The sequence below is a fragment of the Meriones unguiculatus genome, chromosome 11, assembly GCF_030254825.1.
Source record: "Meriones unguiculatus strain TT.TT164.6M chromosome 11, Bangor_MerUng_6.1, whole genome shotgun sequence".
Lineage (NCBI taxonomy): Eukaryota > Metazoa > Chordata > Mammalia > Rodentia > Muridae > Meriones > Meriones unguiculatus.
In genome coordinates this window covers 73,262,705-73,275,584 of record NC_083359.1, presented here as the reverse complement: position 1 = coordinate 73,275,584, position 12,880 = coordinate 73,262,705, and the positions used below count along the sequence as shown (strand labels likewise).

The 12,880-nt window shown below is 46.8% G+C and overlaps 1 protein-coding gene across 1 annotated transcript in view; it reads right to left on the bottom strand.

The window, feature by feature from the left end:
* Niban1 (niban apoptosis regulator 1) overlaps positions 1–12,880 on the bottom strand; it is a 152,693-nt gene that overhangs the window by 20,468 nt on the left and 119,345 nt on the right. The window contains exons 6-9 of the mRNA XM_021640023.2: positions 11,088–11,203; positions 5,163–5,267; positions 4,724–4,886; positions 79–266 (exon numbers count right to left, since the gene is read on the bottom strand). Coding sequence (XP_021495698.1) covers positions 79–266; positions 4,724–4,886; positions 5,163–5,267; positions 11,088–11,203 — 572 coding nt within the window. The remainder of the gene's footprint in view (positions 1–78; positions 267–4,723; positions 4,887–5,162; positions 5,268–11,087; positions 11,204–12,880) is intronic.

Below are 12,880 nucleotides of genomic sequence, written 5' to 3'. Positions count from 1 at the left end.
AAAGAAGAGAGAGTGCAGCCTCATGGGAAGGCAGCCCAGCAGCTCCTGGAAACCCTGCCCCTCAGCGTGAACTCCTACCTCCTTCAGCTGGACACTGTCCTGGGTGGCCTGGAAGCTCTGGCTGAGTTCATCTACTTCTTTTTCGAAGAGAGCACGGACTTCACTGAAGCCTGAGCTCACTGGGCCCATCAGCTCCTCCAGGATGGATGCCAGGAATGGCTGCACACTCTCCCCACAGCTTTTCTCAGCTGGCTGAGCCACCATTGCTGAGGAAGGAAAAGGTCAAAGGAAAGCATGACTTATGGCAAAACAGGATTCAGAGGCCACATCACAGCTAAATGGCCCCATGGGCAGGTTCAGGTGGGCAGAGCACGCTGGCATAATGGATCCTTTGTGGGCATTCATCAGGTTGGAAATCTGCTGGATGCTCTGAGACCTAAAGTATCTCCAGAATGCCTCCTTCCCTAAGCTTCATCCCGCCCCTGGAAGAACGCAGTCCTGTGCTCCTCGGGCATCACAGCAGTTCTAAGCAGTCTGAAAACGGTAAGCCCCTTTCTTCCTCAGCATAACCCCAAGAACAATTACTTCTATGGTCTCCATTTTATAGCCAACAACACTGAGACCATGGTTCAGGAGTATTCCTGGCACCCTGAGGTGGCATGCATCGGGTTCTGACCTCGGCCCCACCAGCCCCTTCTAGGCTTCCCAAAAGCTGCCAGGTATCAGGGAGGCTCTTCAACTAGTGCCACACCCATCGCGGTCATCACAACCTCATCCCCGTGCACTTGAAATGATCTGGCAGTACCAGGGATGTCCTTCGTGAGGTGGGAAGAGAACGGCCCGTATTCCTCTCCTCAGCTTTCCCTGCCTGCTACTGGCTGCAGTGTGCTCCAGCCCCGACCCCACCCCTTCACCCAGTGTCCTTTCCCCTGGGCCTGCCTTCCTTCACTTTTGCTTGTATAAGCATCCTTTTCAGCATGCCTTCGGGGTCCAGTTCATACGTCACATACTTAGGACAGCCTAATGACCCCCGCTACCAACTGTGAAGAGCCACTAGAAGCTCAGTGGGTCACACAGCTCTGTTACATTATCACAGAGCTGAAAAGGGAACAGCCAAAGGCCTGGGATGTCCAACCCTTTCGCTTTACATACGGTAAAAAGAGAAAGCTGGGCCCACCTCTTTGTCCCATTCATGAACTCACTGAGTTATGGTTACCTTCTCAAGACCTGTACAAGGGCCAGCAGGATGGTACAGTAAATGAGGACACTTCCTGCCAGGCCTGACAACCTGAGTTTGATCCCCAACATGGCAGAAAGACAGAACTGACTCCTGAAGATATTCTTTGACCTCTGTACATGTGAAATATGTACACTTTTTATATGCAAACACACATACAAACACACTCTCAAATAAATGGGGTGCGAAGAAGGGTGTGCAGAAGATCAGTCAGTATTCTAGCTGGCAGCATGAATCAGATTCTGTGGTTTGCTGAGAAGGAGAGAGGCAGGGGAGAGAGGAAGGCAGGCAGGAAGGGAGGGAGAGAGAGAATGAAGATGGAGGAGGGAGGGGACGTAGAGAGGGAGTGAAAGAGGGGAGTTGAGCACGGACATAATCAAGATATATTGTATACATGTATGAAATAATCAAAGAAAGACCCTTTTGATGACAGATTCAAAAAATAAAACAAATTTGAGTTTTGTAAATTTGTTAAAAAAAGGACTTGTTTGAAACCAAATTGCAAAAGTGCTTGCCAAGAAAATAAACTGTCAGTTAATTAACTTTGTGAGAAGAACTGTTTGAAAAGCATCTAATTACAGGTTCAGAATACTCCTAAGCATTGGCAACGCTCAGCAATGATCTGGCAGTGCCCAAGATGTCCTTTGTGAGGTGGGAAGAGAATGGTCCATATTCCTCTCCTCAGCTTTCCCTGCCTGCTACTGGCTGCAGTGTGCTCCAGCCCCGACCCCACCCCTTCACCCAGTGTCCTTTTCCCCTGGGCCTGCCTTCCTCCACTTCTGCTTGTATAAGCATCCTTTTCAGCATGCCTTCGGGGTCCAGTTCATGCGCTACATCCTTGGGTCAGCCTGATGACCCCCCCCACCTCCAGACTTCCTGAACTATGGCCTGCGGGTTTCCTGGAAGGAAAAAAACCCACACATATACACCGTGCCTTCTTTCAAGTACACAGGGATGAGGTTGTGGTGACCGTGATGGGTGTGACACTAATTAAAGAGCCTTCCTGGCAGCTTTGGAGAAGCCTAGTGGAGCTCGTGGGGCTGAGGTCAGAACCCGCTGCATGCCACCTCCGGGTGTCCTTAACCATGCTCAGTTCTGTTGTCTGTGAAATGGAGATTGTAGAAGTAATTGTCCTTGGGGTTATGGTGAGGAGGAGACAAGTTTACCATTTTCAGAGCGCTGAGAATTGCTGGGACACCTGAAGAGCACAGGACTGTGGATTCTCCATATTTTCTAATTACCTAATACTAAAACAGTACCCTCTGGAAGAGGGCTCCAGTTTTCTGAAATTGTCCTTTTTGTTCTGGTTTCTCCAGGAGCATTTATCATATTTTCCTTTTGTCTCAGCATCTACAAAATGCTTTGTGTCTTCCGTATGTAAAAGTGTGTTGACCTGAAGCCTCTTAGTCCTTACATTCAGCATAAGTAGAATAAGATTTTAGTGAACAGATTGTGGCCTTACTCCCAAGTGCTATATGGGTGGAAACGGAGAGATGGCTACTCTGACAGTTTGAATGAGAACGGGCCCCATAGGCTCATATATTTTAATGCTTAGTCATCAGGGAGTGGCACTACTTGAGAAGGATTGGGAGGTGTGGCCTTGTTGCAGGAGGTGTGTCATGGGAGTGGGCTTTGAGGTTTCAAAAGTCCAAGCCTGGCCCAGTGTCTTTCTTCCTGGGACCTGCACCTCTGGACATAGCTCTCTCAGCTTCTCCTCCAGCACCATGTCTGCCTGTGTGCCACCACGCTCCCCCGTGGACTAGACCTCTGAAACTGTAAGCAAGCCCAGTTAAATGCTTTTTTTCTTTTTAATAAGAGTTGCCATGGTCATGGTGTCTCTTCATAGCAACAGAACTGAGTAAGACAACTACTTCATGCTCCCAAAGCTTTCCCAAAATATGATACCCTTCATGAATGCAGCTGACTTCCTTCTTTGTTTTAAAGGGAGAGAACCAGAGGCTCGCTTAAAATGTGTCTGACATGTTTACCTCCTTCTCTGCCTTTTTTCCTCCTATTCTCCCTCCCCTCTGTTTCTCTTGTTTTCTGATGTCACACTTTCTTTTCCAGCCCACGGTAGCCTGGAACTAACCATCCTCCTGAGCACAGCCTCCAGAGTGTTTAAGATTATTGGTGAGTCCACTGCAACTGCCTGATGCTTCGTTTTAAAAAGATTTACCTGTTAGTTACTTCCTCACAAGACTTCTTCCAGGGAACAACTGCTAGTCAGAGAGCCACAGAGGATGAGGTCAAAGAGACTGTTAGAGAGGCGGCCTCAGGAGCACCGGACCCCAAGCTTCCCCACTGGCTTGGAGGTGCTTAGCTCGGGTACTTAATGAATGTTCGATGTGTGGGTGGTCAACTGAGCTATTCAGAAATAACTGCCGGGAAGCAATAACAATGCACTGTCTAGAAATACTGCTGAGAAGCAACTGCCAAGGAGCTTACCTGCCCTCCCTCCATAGTGACATTAGATGCTCTCTATGCATTGGGTATAGGACTTAGAACAGGGAACCACCAAAAGTATCCCAAAGAGCCCTCCAAGCAAGCGAAGACTTCTGTGGGGGGAGAGGGAGATAGCCCAGCCATGGTCTGTCAAGGGTCAGACAGTAAATGCCTGTGGCTATGTGGTCCCATAGGTCGGTCCTGATGTGGTAGCACAAAGCCGATTAGACTATGTATCCATGAATGAGCATGGCTGTGTTCAACATGACATCACCTAGGAAATCTGAGGATCACGGTTTGCCAACCACACTCTCACCAGCCCCTCCAACTTCAGATTAGGAGACTAAGGCAAATAGAAGCTGAACGACCTCCCCAAGTACACGAGACGGGCTAATATGTGCTCTGACTTGGCACTACAAATACAGATTTACTGACCCTTAGCCAAAAATCGGAGGCTTACTGTCAAATAACAACTCATTCTCCATCATAAACACACAGCTACATAACAAGGCAGGAAGCAAGAGTCCCTCCATCTTGAGTCTACAAAGCCTCCAGGCCCTTAATGACACTACTGCAGCATGTTCCTGCTACAGCTGCCATTGTCCCTCATCGGTTCCCTCAGCTTCAACGCCCCTCGGAATCCAGACATACTATCTGAGGGCAACTGGTTCTGAGATCCCCACCCCCACCTCCAAGGAGGCCAAAATCCTAGGACGCTAAAATTCCTGCTGTCAAATGATACAGCCTTTTAATAGAATGTGTGTGCGCCCAACCATATATCTCCTGTAGTTTAAGACATCTTCAGTTCACTTATAATACTGACTACGATACAGATGTCACATAGTTGTCACACTGTGTTGTTTGGGGAGTAACAGAGAAGTCTGTCCTCCAGACACATTTTCACTGGGCATTTTCAATCTGTGGTCGGAAGAGTCCACAAATGTGAGACCTGTGGATACAGAGGCTCAGCACAGCCCCTCTCTGTGCAGACCTCTAAGCGGACAGCTTATTTGTTAGGAGGAGCCAAGGGGTCAGTCCACCAACCTCTGATCTTCCCAGTTAGAAAGTTCTTTGAGTTCACAATCTGATCCATGTCGGAGCGGATGGTCCCTTCCAGGCCCTTTGTCAGAGCTCTGCACTCCTCCTTCAGGGCACTTAATCCTTCGGAAACCTGATGCTGAACCAGATTGTAGGCTTCCTCCAGGAGCTGCAATGCGGAACAGCACATGATCTATGACTAGCGGAGTAGTTACTGAAGGGAGGAGGGAGCCACATACACAACACAGAGCACACGTTCAAATTTCAAGTTCAACTCTGTTTAGATTGGTTCTTCTGTCGGTGAGACTGAGTAGCCTCAAGATGGACATTTTTTTTTTCTGCCTAGGAAGGAATTATTTTAAAACAACACCAAATGCGCTAAAAAAGTAAAGCGATGAGAACGTTCATTCTGACAGCGCAGCTGCAGAGCAACTTTGTCACTTACTCCAAACCAGGCCCTTTTCCTCTCATTCTTCCTCCCCTTCAGTTTAGGCAGCAGGTCGGTCTGAAGGGTTGGCAGGAGCTCCTCCATTACCAGGTTACTCAGGACCTGCAGAGAGGAGAAGCCCGCAGGGCACCAGTAGATGATGGTCAGCTAGAGGTCTCACAAAGGCACCCCTGTCCTGAGCTACACAGGGAAACAGAGGTGAGAGGGGGTGATGAAGAATGAGAGACCTTGGGTGTTGATGCTGGGGACAGAACTCATGGCTGTGCACATGATCAGAGCAAGAAGTCCTGGTTCACAATCTCTGAGGGTAAATATTATCCCTCAACATTCTCGGGGAACAAGTGTCTGCCCTCACCCTCTGTTGCTGTTATCTCAATGGGAAGAAGAGTTTCCTCAAGTTCAAGCTCTAAAAAGACCTCGTGGATTTAGAATGAGAAGAAAACTTTCAGTGGCAGATAGGGCATCCTTAAGCGGGAGAATCAAGTCTGAGCACGATGCCCCGAGCCTGCTCCGTGGTCCTAGGACTATCCTTCTTTCTCAGACCTCCACATGTCTCATTCTCCCTACTCCTACTGTTCCCAAACATGCTCTCCATCCTCTGATGTTTGTAAAAAGGAGGAGCAGAGTAAAGCAGAGGCGAGAACAACTGTCAGATCGCTCCAAGCCCTCACTGCACGGCCTAGTCCAGCACTGTGTCGTCTTCCATCGTTGCTCCTGTGCCCAGAGGCTCAAGGGGCTGTTGCGGGAGGTAGGGTCAAGGTAATGGACAAAAAGGAAGAAGTTCTTCCAGGCGGTTGGCTAAACCTCCTCTGAAGACACCAAGCTTACTAACAGGGGTCCCCTAAAGAAGGACAAGGGAGACGCTGATGCTCGCAAGAATGGGAATAGCCTGCAAGGAAACAGATGCCAAAACAAACCAGGTGCAGAAAGATGAAGGCACTGTTGATGCTAGAGAGAGAGAGAGAGAGAGAGAGAGAGCGAGAGAGAGAAAGAGAAGGTAGTTGTGCATGCCTGGAAACTGCCTACTTCGAAATATTTTTAAAAGAAGTTTTATTAAAATGAAGAATTGTTCTGGATAAGGGTGCATGTGCCTATAATCCCAATACTTAAGAAGTTGAGGCAGGAGGATTGAACATGCCCAGGTCAGTGGGAGCTACACGGTGAGATTAAGTCTCAAAACCAAAAAGAACCAAGACAAAGCTGCAGAATTGGTTTTCTTTTTTTTTAAAGCTTACATTGTTAAGCAAAAGAACATTTCATCATTTCATTGTGTTTTCAAGGGGAGTGGAGTATGTCATTTATAAACATTCTGGATCGCTATGGGAGGATTTTTTTTTCTTTATTGTTTAGGACTGTCTCTTGGCTCCCAGGAGAAGGGATTTCCTTCCAGCGACGCACGGCCACCTGCGCTCATGTGTATGGCATAAAAATTCTCTTCTCTCCTGTCACTCTGCTTTCCGTAGTCAAACCTAGAGGCCTGTTAGAACCTGATTCCCCAAACTGGCTACTGCTATGCCGACTTTCCAGCAGTGCCACGAGAACAGAGTCCCTTAAGAGAGCAAGTGGCTCCTTACCTCAGCTCTAGATCACCAGATGGATAATTCCACCATTTCCCTGATGCTTCCTGAAAGCCAAGGTGGCCTGCTGAAAATGTGTTCACTAACGCGCTGTCAAGCGCCAACCTTTACTTTAAACATTCCCTGGTGATGGAATGAAGACCTCGTTGTGTTCTACAGGAGTGTTCGGCTGCAGTCATGCACTCAAGAAGGGAGCCAGAAAGTTGCCTTAAGCTGTTAATTATCCATGTACTGGCTGGAATATTGCAACTGTCTATGCAAAGTATCATTAAGAAATCTGGCTGGGCGCTGTGGCACATGCCTGTAATCCCAGCACTGGAGGAGGCAGAGGCAGGTGGGTCTCTGTGAGTTTGAGGCCAGCCTGGTCTACAAAGAGAATCCAGGACAGCCAAGGCCACATAGAGAAACACTGTCTTGGAAAAACAAAAAACAAACAAACAAAAAAAAAACACTAGACCAAACAAACAAACAAAAAAGTAAAAATAAATAAATAAAAGTAAAAACAGAAAAAAATCTGGACCCTGCTAGGCAAACAATAGAAAGATAAGTTAGCGCCAAATACTACAAAACAATTTGACATTTGTAGGCTAAGCAGAACTAAGGGAACATCGGAAATTTTCAGAGTGCTGTGTAGGGACGTTCCCAAATCTATCCTAAAGTTTTGTGCCGATCAATGCTCACGTTCCCTTGGATCTGAGCAGTACTCCTCGTGTCCACTCATAACGCCCCACTGTTCCTTCTCTGCCCCTGGCCCTGATTTGGGGTAGCTCTGCTGCTCAGAGTCACTTAACCAGGAGTCTACCAGGGTCACAGCTCAGCAGCTATAGCAGGCTGCAGACTAAGCTCTGCAAAAAGGCCAGGACGACGTTGGTGAGAATGGCATCACGCAGCAGAGCAGAGGATCACTCGAGACAGCTGGTCTAGGAAGTTGAAATAATATTTACCCAAAACAACTGACCTCCTCCTTCTCATAAAAATTCAAATTACACTTTGGGAATTAAGGAAGTTCTCTCTGAGCTCACTGGTCAGCCACAAGAGAGTGGAAACCCTCATAAGCTCATGGGCCTTGGCCTTTCTCCAGGCCTGCATTATGGAGGGGTGTGAGGAACTAGCTGGACTGAACAGGCTGCTCCCTCAGCCGGTGGGCTCCGGGGAAAGCTGCTAGGCTAGGCTCAGTCTGAAGGGCTGCCATCTGCTTTACTGTGGACCCACCTCGCAGGATGAAGGAGATTCACAGGCCTTCAAAGTTCACTAATAGGCTTGTGCTTATCTTTCTTAATCATTCTTTGTGGCCAACTGAGAGATGAATGGCTGTTTTCTGGGGAACCTTAGAAGAAGCTTGACGTAGGCAAACATTATGGAAATCATCAGGTTCAGCCATTCGATTCAGTGGGTAACTAATGTTCCACAGGCCACAATCCTACGCAGGTGAGTACGTTCTTGTTTGGAACCTATGTCCAAGGCTTACCGAGCACGTCATGAGGAGAGCGAGCTAAGAGAGATGGAGACTAAAGCAAAACTTAATGAGAACTGCTGTCATGGTTGAAAAGCCTTGCGCTCAGGAAACACAATTACTCTAGTTTGTCCTTCTGCAGAGACTGGATTGGCTTTGAGCTTGAGTGTGAATGGGTTTGAGAAGACACACATGTTACACACAAAGACCAAAGAAAGCAACATTCCATTTGGGTGGGCTTGCAGTTTTCCTCCGCACTTTCCCACACAAGGCTCCAAGAAATTTGCTTCTACGTTACAACTTAGGGACTTGAAAAGAAAATATGTCTGGGAAAAAAAGAAAAAGAAAAAAAGAAAGACAGGGAAGAGAGGCTACAAGTGGTGGGCTGGCAGGGGTTGGGAATAACCCTGAAGCTGGCAGAGCCCGTGGTGCCAAAGGTCAACCACATCTCACGCCAACACCATCTCCCTCTTCATCCTGACATCACTTTGTCCCTCTCCTTGCTGCTCTGGTGTTGCCTGCCCTGGCCAGCATGCCTTAAACAACAGAGAAGCCTGTATGCTTCTAGGGAAAAGTAGTTAATCTAATAAATAAATATAATAATGAAGATTCTCTGATCTCCCTGGAAAACAGGATGCAGTGAGGTTTACCATAAGGAACCTAAAAATTACAATCTTTTTTTTTTCTTTCTGTTTTTTTGAGACAGGTTTTCTCTGGGTAGCCTTTGCTGTCCTGTGCTCACTTTGTAGACCAGGCTGGCCTCAAACTCACAGAGATCTGCCTACCTCTGCCCCTCTGAGTGCTGGGATTTCAGGCGTGCATCACTGCACCCAGCTTAATTTTGTATTTCAAAAAGAAGAGAAGATGGTAGGAAATTTTAACTGCTGGAAAGTGGGGATGAAAATTCCATCACACATATAAGAGACAAAATGTGTCATCAGATTAATCAAAATGAACAAACCAAGCAGGGCAGGGTGGTGTACGACTCCATTAGATGACTAAGGAAGCTGAAGGAGGCGGGGCAAGAATGTGAGGCCAGCCTGGGCTACATGATGAGACCTACTCTTCCAGGCAGAGCACACTCGCTGAGGTCACACCACTGTGCTTCCCTTCAGCTTGGAAGCTGTGAGGGGGGTGAGGCTAAGAAAGGCTCCCTTCTGAGGGCAGGGCCCATGTCCTTTGGTCCCTGGGACCAAGGAACACCCTCTGTTACTGAAGGGCTACTGAAGGTCAGTGTATCAATTCAGAGGATCACAGTGAAGATCTTTTAAATGAAGATTAGTCTATAAGGAGTAGACAAGCCCTCAAACATGGGAAGTGTTCAGGTCTTAGAAGCAGGCAGCACTGTTCCTGCCTGTTCTCACCCACCTGGTAACTTAAAAGGACATAATAAATTCACCTGCAGCTACTTGACATTTTTGCAGACTGTCCCCTCTCAGGATTTCATGTGATAGAGCTCATGGCTCATATTGACACACAGAAAATACGCTGATGCTTTTACCAGCATACAAATATTTTCACCTTAACAGTCTGCCAGGCAAGTTATTCCGAGACACGGCTCTGCCTGGAGCTTTGCCTAACATAACCATCACCACGAAGCCCTGTCATACTTGTGTGAGTCATTCCTACTAAGAGAACATGCAGCTCTCCTGCATTTTATGTAGCACTTAGTACATGTTAGCCTAGAGGAAAAGGTGACAGAAAACACACACAAAACATCAAAAGAAATGCCCAAGAAAATCTACTAAATTCTTGTTTTCATTGTAAAGGAATGTGAACTGATATAATATTAAGATTTTTTGTTTTTGTTTTGAGACAGGGTTTCTCTATGTAGCCTTGGCTGTCCTGGCTTTGTAGACCAGGCTGGCCTCAAACTCACCTCCTCTGCCTTCCCAAGTGCTGGGATTACAGGCCTGTGCCACTGTACCCAGCTGCGATTAAAATTTTAAGTGAAAGAAAATACAAAGCAAATGGCATAGCCAAACTCCCAGAGACAATAACTATGTCAGGCTATCCCCCTGGTTAGTGTTAGTCTCCTGAATCAGGGGCGAACAACAGCTTTCCTCTGTCACCTGTCCACTCATATATAGCCCTGAAACCATCATCTGTACAGGCAGGAACCATTCTCTCACGTGAGCTCAAAGCACAAGCGCCCAGCATAAAGCCTGGTATAGCCTCAGAGTTACTGAATGCATAAGACTGTACAAGTCACTTAGCTATTTTATGTGCCTCCAAGTTCCCTCATACAAACTTTCCTTCCCACTCCATGAAATTTTCAAGACAGATTCAGGATATGAACATTTAAAACGCCACACGAGAACATTTTAACACAGGTCTCTCTACTAAATATCTGTTACTATATGTTGTCTATTTGCTAGGCTAGTCAGTATCAAATGCTTCCGCTTCTTATGCTTTGGGCTTTCTTTGGGGCAAAAAGTATTGTTGATCTTTCATCTTTTCAAAGTTTTAAATGGATGCACTTCTGCAAAGTATCCAAGACTAAGAACTGTTTGAAATTCTGAAGTGTTCTCAGGTTGGGAATATACAAATATACGTGTGGATGTGTACACACACACTCAACACAGAGAGGGGAGGAGCCTCTGGCACTCTAAAACACTAACAAAGAACACTTAGCCTGATCACTGTGAGCCAACTTCGGCATTTACAGATTTACAGAATCGTCGTGGGCTGAAGGCCTCCTGAAGGCCAGGTCTAATGGTCTTCGTATTAGGTACCCAACGGCTCATTGACTAAATGCTTTTAGGCAGCTGAGGGAAATTGGGAACCACATCTTCTATTTGTGCAACTTTCTGCATATCATTCACTAAGTGGCCCTGACCTCCTACCACACAGATAGAGAGAGAGGAGCCATAGCTCTGAGCCCCTCATTACCTGGACTTCATCCCCAGTGATCATTTCCCATGAGCCATAGTGACCCTTCTCCTGCCGGAAGAACTGGACAGCTTCTAAAAAGGCTTGGGCTTCAAATGTCGTCTGCTTCATGTAATCTAAAAGAAAGAAAAGGGACACTTAATAAAGACAAATGCTATTTTGCATTTTCCCCCCTGTGGTTCTTGAAGTGTGACGGGCCGAGGAAGTAACATTTTCTATTATCAGGCATGAAACTAACATTTTCTATTATAAGGCATGAAACCACGAGGACAGAGAATGCTGAGTGAGCGGTCCATCAGAAGCTCATTTGTAGGCATATGTCACATTGCTTACTCGCCCCCCAAGCTGATAATTCTATCACTTTACTGAGCAAAGTGGTCAGGACCACCATCACTTTCCTCTCCCTTTCTCTCTCCTTCTCCCTCACTTCAAATGCTTTCCCTGGGTACCCAGTAACTACCTGCCACCAAAACCAAATCTCTCACAGGAGCCATCCATTGTGATGCAGCTGAACCCAAACTAAAGTCCAGTTACTTTGTGAACTGATACCAGCCCCTTCTGTCAAAAGCAAGTCTACACGGCATGCTAATTTATGCAAATGAAAATGGTAATTGATGACACATAGCAAATCACCTATTTCATTGAGAACTGACAAAAATCCCAGAGCAAAGTATTGTCATCACCTCGTTTGACAGATGAGGCTGACAAGGCAAAGAAAGCTGAATGAACCGCCTAAGGTCATAGAGACAGAGTGGAGGACCCAGGTGAGAAGTGAGGCAGGCGTCTGACTCCGCATCCTACCTTGTCCCTCCAAAGATACTGCCTTTTAATGGTGTCATATCTGAGCACTAACATATCACCAGAAAGGAATGGCCATCCAGCCCAGGGATTTAAGGTATGAAGAAGGCAGCTAGGACTGAATAACCTGCCGGGGGGCCCATAGATCTCATTATGTGTCTTCCTGCTGGGCTGTGGTACACTTGGGAGGCAGAGTAAGTAGATCTCTGTGAGTTCAAGGCCAGCCTGGCCTACAGAGTGACTTCCAGGACATCCAGAACTACCCAGAGAGATCCTATCTTGAATAAATAGACGCACGCACGCACGCATGCACGCACACACACACACACACACACACACACAGAGAACATTTTATGTGCCTTCCTTCACAGCACATTAAACCAGCTGTGGTCTTTTGCTTGGGGTTTGCTGAGGGACTCTGGCTGAAGCCCAGCCTGGCCGGGAACTCACAATCCTGTCCCAGCCCTTCCCCCGCCCCTCTCCCCGCTGCTAGATTACAGGCATGTGTCACCACACCAGCTGAAACTAGTCTTGGAGGAGGAAAAGGATAACAGAATTGTCGAGATTTTGATGTGGGAAATGAACTTCAAAAGTAATCTTGGACCAGCAAGATGGCAGTGGTTCTCAATCTTCCAAATGCTTTAATACAGTTCCTCATGTTGTGGTGACCCCCAGCCATAAAATTATTTTTGTTGCTACTTCATAACTGTCATTTTGCTACTGGTACGAACTGTACAGTACATATTTTTGGAGATGGAGGTTTGCTGATGGAGTCATGGCCTCCAGGTTGAGAACCTCTGGCTTAGAGGGTAACCGTGTTTGCTGCCAAGCTTGAGGACCTGAGTTCAGTCCCTGAGACCTACTCGGTCGAAGGAAAGAACCACCTCTTGCAAGTTGCCCCTTAGCTACATCGTGGCATATACAGACATTCACACATATGCACAAAATCAATCAATCAATATAATTAAAATTTAAAACTAATCTAGCCAGGCACT